Source organism: Vipera ursinii (genome assembly GCF_947247035.1).
Source record: "Vipera ursinii genome assembly, chromosome: 1".
In the NCBI taxonomy this organism is placed as follows: Eukaryota; Metazoa; Chordata; class Lepidosauria; order Squamata; family Viperidae; genus Vipera; species Vipera ursinii.
Window position 1 is genome coordinate 13,613,076 of NC_139512.1, and position 11,775 is coordinate 13,624,850.

General features: G+C 41.8%; 1 protein-coding gene across 1 annotated transcript; it reads right to left on the bottom strand.

Annotated features, from left to right (window-relative positions):
• Positions 1 to 1,388: 1,388 nt before the first annotated feature.
• LOC310632906 (vomeronasal type-2 receptor 26-like) lies at positions 1,389 to 3,056 on the bottom strand (the record flags this gene model as incomplete). The annotated part of the gene is made up of 2 exons (XM_083350348.1): positions 2,867 to 3,056; positions 1,389 to 2,293 (listed from the first exon to the last, which is right to left on the bottom strand). Exons 1-2 carry the CDS (start codon positions 3,048 to 3,050, stop codon positions 1,389 to 1,391), a joined length of 1,089 nt encoding a protein of 362 aa, XP_083206474.1. The 5' UTR covers positions 3,051 to 3,056.
• Positions 3,057 to 11,775: the final 8,719 nt, after the last annotated feature.

Consider the following 11,775-nt stretch of genomic DNA (forward strand, 5'->3'; position numbering starts at 1 on the left):
TAGGGCCCTCAGCTTCGCTGGGGACAATGAAGACAATTGAAGATATGGGGAGAAAAAGGCCACATCATTACTGCTGACAACAGATATATTGATTGATTGATTAAATTTCTATATCACCCAAATCAATTGACTTTTATTGTAACAATAACAATAGCAATAGCAATAGCAATAGCAATAGCAATAGCAATAACAATAACAATAACAATAACAATAACAATAACAATAACAGTAAAGTTGGAAGGGACTTTGGAGGTCATCCAGTCCAACCACTGGCTCAGGCAGGAAACCCTATACCATTTCAGACAAATGGCTGGCCAGTCTCTTCTTAAAAACTTCCAGTGTTGGAGCATTCACAGCTTCTGGAAGCAGGTTGTTCCACTGGTTAGTTGTTCTAAGGGTCAGGAAGTTTCTCCTTAGTTCTAGGTTGCTTCTCTCCTTGATAAGTTTCCATCCGTTGCTTCTTGTCCTGCCTTTGGGTGCTTGGGAGAATAGCTTAACAGTGTTGTGGTCCCGACCCCTGAGCCTGTCCTACCTGAGGAAGAGGACTCTGAGGATGATGGGGAGGAACTGGCAAGGCCTCCCTCTCTGGGACCCTCCCCTCTGGCAAGGCCTCCGTCTCCATCTAAAGGCCTACAGGAGCAGCCTGTGATTAGCCAGGCTGGGAGTGAGCCAGAGCAGCTGCAGCAGATGGAGGGTAGCGGAGATGAATCATGGCTAGATCCCCGAGAACGGCACAGAGCCAAGCATTTACAGCAGCGTAGGAAGAGTAGGAGGGTCAGGGATTAGCTGATCCGCTGAGCCACACCCCACAAGGTACAAAAGGGTGTGTGGCTGCTCTCAGGACTTTGTGACGAACAATAATTTAATCAACTTCTGGTCACATCTTTGGAATTCTGTCGGATTTACTACTTGTTTGAAACCCTGGCCTGAATTCTTGACAACGCTTCTGTCCCTTTGTTTCTGGACTGTTTGCTTGTTTGCTTTGACTCATTTTGAGTAACTGTTTGGAAGTTATCTCATTCCAGTGGACGCTTGAGGTAACCAGCCTATTTTGGCTGACTGTTTGTATTTTGCTGCCAAGGCCTTATCAGAAGGCAATTACTATGAGGAATTAACGCTTGCTAGTCGTACCTGCTTGTCTGTCTGTTTGTACCCAGGGGGGGGGGACAGAACAGACTGCCTGTCCTTTGTGGCAGCCCCTGAGATATTGGAACACTGCTATCATGTCCCCCCTCGTCCTTCTCCTCATTAAACTAGAAAACCAGTTATAACACATGTTAAGGCATTATTTAATGGACATGTTCCTCCTTCTCTGCTATCATATTTTAGAAATGTCATCAGCTACTAATCATGCCTTAAAATAAATATCTTCCCCATGCCTCCCTTAGTTAGAGATTTTTGTTCCTTATCATATTTTCCCTACAATTCAGATTGGGCCTCAGTAGAATAATGTAGCATTTGGGGAAAAAGATACAAGCCAAGAGACCAGCCCCAGAGGCTAATATAGAGAAGATCTCCACGGCCACCATGGATTTCCCTTTGGTGCTCAGATTGGTGGGGATAAAGGTGATCCAAACGCTGCAAAAGACTAACATGCTGAAAGTAATGAACTTGGCTTCATTAAAGCTGTCAGGCAATTTCCTAGCCAGAAAGGCCACAGTGAAACTGATGAAAGCCAAAAAACCCAGGTAGGCAAGGACAGTGTAAAACATTGAAGTTGAACCTTCATTACATTCCAAGATGGTCTCTCCTACCAAGGAGTGGAAGTCCAAGTGGGGAAATGGTGGCGAGGTTACCAGCCAAGTGGCACAAAGAACTGCTTGGACCAGGGGACAGGCTAAGACAATGGAGTTGGTCAGTGGCTTTCCTAAGAGTTTCCTTGCTTTGTTCCCTGGTTTGGTAGCCATGAAGGCCAGAACCACCATGACAGTTTTTGCCAAGATAGAGGAAACCGCAAGGGAAAAGAAGATGGCAAAGGCAGTTTGTCGTAAGAGACAGGTGAGCTTCCCTGGTTGACCAATAAAGAGGAAGGAGCAGAGGAAGCAGAGCAGGAGGGAGACCAGGAGGATGTAGGTGAGATCTCGGTTGTTTGCCCGGACAATTGGTGTGTCGTGATGCTTAAGGAAAATCGCCAGGACTGCAGATGTGATCATAGAGAGACAAAGAGCTAGAGAAGCTAAAGTATATCCTAAAGTATCTTGATAGTCAAGGAAGTGTATCTTCTTGGCAATGCAATGGTTCTTGTCCTTGTTAGGATATTGGTCTTCTGGACACGGGCCACAGTGAGGAGCATCTGAAATCAAGAGTCACTTTACATTTCATGGTTTATCAAAAAGGGCTAATCATTATTTAATACTCATAATCCTGAGGGTACATTAGTCAGAGGCAAGGATGTTTTCAGCTCTTTGGCTCAACTACTCTGCTTTGTATTTTGCATCTCTTCATTGAGACTATTTTTTTCAGAGAAGGCAGACATAGGTAGATCGATCCTCTCTTTCTCCAACAGGTCTATCAATCTCCTGGGAGACTGGTACTATTGACAGAAGAAGCACACCCAAAATAATGAAAATCATAACTTGAACCTTACACTCTTCTCCTTCGTGAAAAAATTGGTAACTGTATTTCCTGGTGCCTTGTAAGAGAAGGAGTAGAAGGTCCAATAGGGATCCCATGAATTGTACGCTGAAACTATCTTGCATTAAATTTATGAGCAGCAGGAAAGTTGGTCAGGGGAGCATGACTCAGAGGTTCTGCTGAAAAGCCTGACTATTTTAAAGAATCTACCAGAATGACAACAAAATTGATATTTGTTTCTATGAATGGCTTGCTTCATCCTGGAAAATATCCACTTAAAAGTGTGCAGTACCTGTCTGATTAGAAACGGTCCCTTCTGGGCAAGGGCCACATTGGTAGCAGCAAACCTGCTCGCCCTCTGGAACTCTTCTCCTCTCTCCTGCCTGGCACCTCTTCATGCCACACCTGGCAAAGGGCACCTTCTGAAAGAGAAAAGAGAAATAACGTAGGTGGCCTAAGAATTGAATGTGCTTCATTTATCCATTTGTACATTTTTATATCCATCATCAGGACGTCTTGAAAAGAAATGGTTAATGGGGTCTAGCATAACCAGGAAAAGGCACAGGGAGATTAAGGCCAGTTCCATTCCAAACCACCAATGGATGCTGGAGATGGGAACTCGGACTTGACACGCAAAGAAAGCTTTTGAATTTTGCTATAGCTTTTCTAAAGCAAAAGGGGATGCAACTGAATGGGAATGGTCCATGGAAACCGCTGTTGGCTACTGTAACTGTATCTTGGATTTCAAGAAGAATCTCTTCCTAATCTCAACCCTTTTTGATATGTCACAGATCAGACCTCAAATATGTTACATGCAAAATAGTTTTTTTCATGAAATGGTTGACAAAGTTTTGATTCAGTGACCTGTTTTCTGGTAAGGAGGAGGATATTCTTAACCCCCAAAAGAAAACAAGTCTTTTGTTGAATTTATTTTATCTTCCAGCTCACCTTTTTTGCCCAGACAATTGCATTGGAGTTAATGTTGAAATCCTGGCCTGCAGAAGCTCCAGGATCTATTTGTCCAACTTTCATGTGTACAAAAGATAGATTGGGGAGGAGAATCCAGTTGAGAAGATCATAACGAGCAGATCCCAGTCCATTTTCTGAGTAGGAGACTTCCTCTCCAGCACTGTTGTTGAACTGGATGTTCCTCAAATAGGGAAGAAGCTGAAGGAAAAGAAATGGGAGTAATTGGCTGAAAGCCACAAATGAGACATCATGGATTCTATCATTGTGTGATGGCCATCATCTTAGGGGATTTGCATAAATCTAAAAATGTAGAAGAGTTTTGTTGGTCTGAGCAATCAGGAATAACACCAATTTTTTTAACTATTTCCCCTACAAAATTTTCTCTTTCACATTCAGCATATGCACTATGGCTCCTTCAGCTGCATTTTTTTCCAGAATGATATCTACATACAAAGATTTTGATGCCACTTTTCAAAATTTAAAATTTCTATGATTTTTTATTCCTGTGATAATAGGCTATTTTTAATCTTTGATTTTCGCCCAAAGTCTTGAAAATGAGTAATGCATTTTTAGGAACGATGAAATCATTTCTATCAAAGCTAAGGAAAGCAGAATGCAGGAACTAGATCTGACCCAGTGGAGCCACATGGAAGGAATTTCTTGCCCTGGGTTCTTACTCTGCTATGTAGAATTGTCATGAATTTCAGACCAAGAAACCACTAGGACTACTTCGAGTGTTGCTGTTTGTTACAAAGGCTGCTTTTGCACAAGCATTTCCCATGCAAAGGACTCTTGGCAAGGGATGGGCTGCACCTCATGAAAACAGGGGAAAATGTACTTGGAAATAGACTGGCCCAACTCATCAGGAGGGCTTTAAACAAAAATTGATGGGGTAGGGTGATCAATCTTTAGAATCTCTAGAACACAAAGCCAATCATAAATCCCAAGAAAACAAATCAAACAATGAGGTAGGGAGTGATGAGAAAAAAAAAAATCAAACAACAATCAGGAGATGCAGGAAACATACCCACGGGCAGGCATAAATGTCTTAAATGCTTATATACAAATGCTCAAAGCTAGGGAACAAACAGGGTGAACTAGAAGCAATAGTACACGAAGGCAGGTATGATATAGTTGCCATTATAGAAACCTGGTGGGACCAAACCCATGACTGGAATGTACTGGTGGAAGCATAAAAATTGTTCAAAAGAAATAAATCTACAAAAAGAGGAGCGGGGCGTTGCACTGTATGTAAGAGAACATTACATATCTACAGAAATGCACATGATCAAAGATAAAAGCCCTCCAGAATCTATATGGGTCAATATAAAAGAGGAAAACAAATGACATTGCCATAGGTGTATATTACAGGCCACCCAATCAGAAGAAATAGATAAACTCTTTGCCAGCCAGTTAACTAACATATGTAGGAAGCATACCAAAGTAGTAATGGGTGATTTCAACTATCCGGATATCAACTGGGAGACAAACTCTGCAGCGAGTAGGAGATCAAACAGATTCCTGACCAACCTAGCTGAGAACGTTGTCATCCAAAAGGTGGAGGAGGGAACTAGAAGTAAAGCTATACTGGATCTAATTCTTACTAATTGAGAAGAAGTGTTAGAGGGAGTTGAAGTTGTTGGAACCTTGGTTGAAAGTGCCGACGTCATACTGGAATTGAATATAATGAAAACACAAACAATAGAAAATAATCCAACCAGAGTCTTAAACTTCAAAAGAGCTAACTTTAACAAATGGAACTTAGGAAAGATTCCATGGATGAAAATCCTAAAGGGGAAAACAACACAAATAGTGTGGGTAACTGAAAAATACAATCATAAAAGCACAGTCCAGCACAATACCACTGAAAAAGAAAAACAAGAAATTCAAGAAGAAACCAGCATGGGGGCACAAAGATCTCTCCGATAAACTGAAAGACAAAAAGGACAAGTACGAAAAATGGAAAGAGGTTCACATAACTAAGACCGATTATCAGCAGACAGCCAGAACATGCAAAGATGAAGTCAGGAAAGCAAAGGCTCAGAATGAACAAAGACTTGCTACAGAAATGAAGGACAAGAACAAAAATTTATTTCAACATATTAATAACAAGAAAAAAGTCAAAGAAACTGTGGGTCCACAAAAGAGAGAAGATGGCAAGGAAGTAACAAGCAACAGGGAAAAAGCAGAGCTGCTTAACTCATTCTTTGGGTCAGTCTTCACTCAAAAAGGAATTATAGCCCAACATACCAAAAAAAATCTTACCGCAAAAGACAAACTAGAAACAAAAATTAAAAGAAGCAAGAACATGGTAAGAGAACACCTGTCTGACCCTGACGGATATAAATCAACGGGACCCGACAGATTACATCCCAGAGTTCTGAAGGAGCTGGCAGATGTTATCTCAGAACCATTGCACCACATCTTTCAAAAATACGGGAGCACCGGAGAAGTACCTGAGAATTGGAAAAGGGCTGATGTGGTTCACATCTTTAAAAAAGACAGAGAGAGGGGAAAAAAAACCAGACCCAGGAAACTATAGACCACTCAGTCTAACATCAATACCTGGGAAGATTTTGGAGAAGATAATCAAAAATCAGATCTGCAAACAAAGTTAGAACCAGTAGCCAGCATGGGCTTATCAAAAACAGATCATGCCAAACCAATCTTATTTCATTCTTTGATAAAGTGACCAAATTAGTACACCAGCAAATTACCATGGACATAGTATACTTAGATTTCAGTAAAGCATTCAACAAAGTAGACCACAATCTACTGCTTGGTGAGTTAGAAAACGTGGGATAGGCAACATCACCACCAGATGGATCTGTAGCTTGCTGGCAAACCATACTCAACAAGTAGTCCTCAGTGGTACTACATCCACATAGAGAGAAGTAAGGAGTGGCGTACCACAATGCTCCGTCTTAGGCCCAGTACTCTTCAATACTCTTCAAGCCCTAAATGGCGAGGGTCCGGGATACTTGAGGGAACACCTGCTGCCAGCATCAAGCTCCCTTCGTCCAGTGCGCTCCCACAGGGAGGGTCTTCTCAGGGTGCCGCTGGTTAAAGATTGCCGGCGGGTAACACCCAGGGGTAGGGCCTTCTCAGTGGGCACGCCTGCCCTTTGGAACCAGCTGCCCGCGGAGCTTAGGACTGCCCCTGACCTCCTTTCATTCCGCCGGGACCTGAAGACCTGGGTCTTCGAGTTCTCTGGCCCAGGCCGAGAATTTTTAATTTTAATTTTAACTGGGTTTTTTATTTTCAATCAGGGTTTCATTTAATCTTTTTTAATTTGGTTTTAACTTTTGTATTGATTTTCTTTTAAATATCCTGTAAACCGCCCTGAGTCTTTCGGGAAAGGGCGGTATATAAATCTAAATAAATAAATAAATGACTTGGATGAGAGAATAGAAGGGGAACTCATCAAATTTGTGGATGACACTAAACTGGCAAGAATACCCAACACCCCAGGAGACAAAGTAAGGATCCAAAAAGATCTGGAGAAACTTGAACAATGGTCCCTATCCACAAAATGAGTTTTAATGTTGAGAAAAGCAAAGTTTTACACTTAGGCAGGAAAAGCCAAAGGTTTAAGTATAGATTAGGCAAGATCTGGCTCAAAAACGGCAACTGTCAGAGAGACCTTTGAGTCCTAGTGGACAATAATTTGACTATGAGCCAGCAATGTGCAGCAGCAACCAAAAGGTTAATACAATCCTGGGTTGTATAAACAGAGGGACAGAATCAAGATCATGCAAACTATTCGTACCACTTTATTAAACCCTAGTGAGACAATACCTGGAATACTGCAAACAATTTTGGTCACCATACTACAAAAATGATGTTGAGAGTTTGGAAAAGGTTCAGAGTAGAGCAACTAAGGTGATTAAAGGCCTAGAGACTAAAACATGTGAAGAATGGCTGCAGGACTTGGGTTTGGCTAGTCTAAAGAAAAGAGGAAACAGGGGTGACATGATAGCAGTATTCCAGTATTTGAGGGGCTGCCACAAAGAAGAGGGGGTCAAGAGCCTTGGTGGCGCAGTGGGCTAATGCCTCCTTAAGTAACACCAGCTGCCTGCAATTACTGCAGGTTCGCATCCCACCAGGCTCAAGGTTGACTCAGCCTTCCATCCTTCCGAGGTAGGTAAAATGAGGACCCAGATTGTTGGGGGCAATAAAAGCTGACTTTGTAATAATGCCGCTTGTGGTGTGTGTGAAAGCCCTAATAAGCAGGCATATACATAGAATGAAGGCTACTGCTAAGCTTGTAAGCCACCCTGAGTCTTCGGAGAAGGGCGGGATATAAATGGAATTAAAAAAAAAATATTCTCCAAGGCACCAGAGTCTAAGACAAGAAACAATGGTTGGAAACTGATCAAAGAGAGAAGCCACCTGGAATTAAGGAGAAACTTCCTAACAGTGAGGACAATTAAACAGTGGAAGAGCTTGCCTTCAGAAATCATGGGCACTCCATCACTGGAGATTTTTAAGAAGAGACTAGACAGTCACTTGTCTGAAATGGTATAGGTTCTCCTGCTAGAGCAGGGGGCTGGACTAGAAGACCTCCAAGGTTCCTTCCAGATTCTATTCTATTCTATTCTATTCTATTCTATTCTATTCTATTCTATTCTATTCTATTCTATTCTATTCTATTCTATTCTATTCTATTCTATTCTATTTCTTCCCCTGTCCTTACACTTTATATAGAGGGACGATCAAGAGCATCCTGTCTGATCTGGAAGTATCACTGCTTTGGACAGGAAGGCAGTGCAGAGAGTGGTGAGGATGGCAGAATAGATTATTGGCAGTTCCCTTCCTTCCATCCAGGACACGGCATAAAAGCAATGCTTGAGCAAGTTCTGCAAGATTGTGGTATCCGACGCAGATAATCCAGATTCAGTCAATATCTGGGACACTGCAATCCCTCTTGATGAACTGTTTTCCATATTACCTTCTGGGAGAAGGGGTTGTTGTGGTATCCAAAGCAGATAATCCAGATTCAGTCACAGTTTCATTCTATATAGTGTTAACCTTGTGAACACTAAAGGTTCTTCTTTCCGTTATATATTCAAGATGGACAGTGATTATTTACATGTCATTTATATGCAAGGGTGTAGGTTTATATATATGTTGTATATAGCATGTTTAAATGTGTGTTATGTATATGTACACTTTAGAGAGCAAGAAACAAAATTCCATTTTTAATTTGTGCCAATGTGCCCACAGTAAAAAATGACACTAAAGGTTATCTTATCTATCTTATTTTATCTTCTCTGTGTGCTGCATTAAAAACCTTTATCCAGTCCAGGAAATGGACTGGATAAAAAATAGTCACAGAAATTACCTGCCATGACTGGACATTTGAGATCCTCTTTCCAAGCCTGATTATGATTGGTCGTGCTCCAGATTCATACACTGCATCCAATGCGTGTGCCACAGCATAAATGGCATTGTAGATATTGTAACTTTCACCGGTCATACTTGCTTCAAACACGTAAGATGGCAGATTGTGTAAATTCTCCTTTCCAGTACATGTTTTCCCCCCCTTTGAAGGGATCTTGCCTGGATTGTGGATCTTGCAGTAAAAGACGTTTTCCCACCATAGTGGGAGAAAAAAGTCCCCTTGTGGTTTCAAAGGGTCTAAAGACATGAGAAAATGGCTGAATTCTGAGACATCCCCAGTGTGGTCCCTAAAATGCAAAGCTCCATGGAAGGGCTTTATAACTTGCAAAATGTATTGAGATTTCATCATATGAAATTTCCAATTGGATGTAAAGATCCAAACTTTGCGAAATGAGGCATTTCTCTGTTTTACATAAGCCAATACAACCACCTGTACATTTGCAATAGTAGTGGAATCTCCAAACAAAATAATCACTTCCCCTATAGACCAAGTGTTGAAAATATGAAGTAATTTTGACCCTGAAGCAGCATAAAAATCAGCTTTCATCATTTCAGTGAAGGCCAGGCAGATCTCCTTCTCCTTGAGCATTGGCACCAGAGACGAGACGAAATGTTCCCCACTGTCATTTTCAGGGGCCAGAAGACCAACCCAGTTCCACTGGAAATGCAGGAGCAGTTGGACTAAACCCACATACTGAGGAAATTCCATGGGATTAATCCGGAAGAAGGAAGGGTAAACTCTTCTGTCCCCTTGAGTGAACTCAAAGCCAACTCCGAGCTGCAGAAAATGAGAATCCTCTTTAAAAGACAAAGTACATTTTAATGCTGATTTTAAGGGTCCCCATTGTGTGGTTTATTGCCCCACCAGTCGTGGTTTATCCACTTTCAGTGGTAGGCTTCATCTTCCTCCCTTCTTAGAAAGAGCCCCCAGTTACCTGTTCTGCCTTGCAGTGATAGATCAGAAGTCAAAGCAACAAACTATCAACCTGATCCAGGGAATAAACTGAAGTGAAAGGTGCAGAAAGATGATAAACTTTTATGAAAGTCAGGAAATAATTCCTCTTTCAGAATTATATCAATATCATCATACAAGACAGTAAAATGTTTAGATTACTAGAAATCCTCCGCACCCTCTCTCATTCTTGTACAACGTAGAACGAGCACAAATGGCTGCAGCCAGATTTGTTATAGAGTTGACACTTGGCTTCTGGATCTTTGTCTACTCCATACTGTATCCAAAAGAGCCCCCTTACCTGTGGGACCTTGAAGAGGCTGAAGATGGAGGCCATGAGCCTTGAAGATTTGGCATTGTCACCTCCAATGACAGAGAGCAGAGTATCCTGCTGGTCACATTTATAACCTGGAATCATTCGGCCACGTGTGGAGAGCAGGGAGAGACTCCATAAAGAAATCTTACTCTGAATCTGGCCATTCTCATAGATGTGGAAGCCAAGTGTGATGTTGAGGAGTAGATCCAGATCCTTGTTCACTTCCGTGACAGCAAACATCAAGGCCAGGAGCTGCTGGTAATTTGGGGGTTTGAGTCTGTAGTCAGAAAAACATTGGGGAGCATTATATTTTGTGTGATCTTATGTACTGTTGAAGTCGGTCTTGCCTTTTTTGTGTCTACTTGGAAGATAAAGTCATAAGTTTCCAAATTAATATTATAAGTCAAACTCTTCACTGGGGTAGCAGGATCTCTAAAGTGTTGACCCTCCCCAGCTTTATGTGGGGTGTCATCTTCCTCATGAAGAGTTCTGGGAAGTTGGGAAATTCTAGCCTATTTCTTAAATTTGCCTCTTTATTGAGACAAAGACAAAGATCTGAAGACCCTTAGAATAAATATTTCTTAATAGAAGCCCTGAATCTAAAGGAAAGAAAACAATCACCTACAGTACATCTTTCCCCTCCAGGTGAAACTTACGCAAGTTCATTTTTAAGATGAAATGGGTCCTTTCTGAAATCTCGGATTCTCAACAGGAACAAACTAGCCAGATGCAAATTGCCCCCAATATTCAGATCACCTGGCCTGTAAAATTCCCATGAATGTTGAAACTGTAAATGTTTGGGCAAGTGACATATGGTTTGAATCTTCTTAGCAGTCTTTGGAGGCAGGAGACAGAGGAGCAGCAGCAGCGGGAGAGGCAGCCCAGTCATTCTTGTCACCTTCCCTCCTAGATCAGAAATCAAGGTTTGTGCAGAAGCTGAATTGCAGGCAGCATTTAAAATCTCACCAGATTTATGGTTGAGACCGCCTGGATGGCCTCAGGGCAAATTGTTAGTTCGTCCCTTTATTTCCTCCCATCTACCTTATTCTGAAATTAGATTATGTGCTTTATTTTATTTTAATTTTAAGGCTGCAAGACCAATCGATCAATAAGCTACTCAGTCACGCTTTCTCTTGCTTGTGTTTGGCTTTGAGGCAAAGGCCAGCTGAATCTCACTGAACCCTGGAGTGAGCTTTCTGGAAGACAAAGTAAAGTCCTCCACCACAGGGAGAACCCAGAACATGTTTTTTAAAGCAAGTTTTACCTTGGAAGATTTTTGTGGTGGAAATCCACAGGGAATGCAATAAGAATTACTGTTCTTCTGTTAATTGCGAGGAAAAGCCATTGTCCTATCCGTTGGGCAATAAATGTTGTTTGCACAGCAGACAGGGAAAAACATGATTGTGCCTCTTGTAGCTAATGCACAGAGCAGATGAACTTCAGAGTCAAGACGTAGTAAACTTTTTGACCTACCTGAAAGTGAGCATCCCTACGCAAGATGGAGTTTGCCCTATGCCCTAGTATGTTCAGATAGAATGGGTGCCAGTGGGGCAGGATGGCC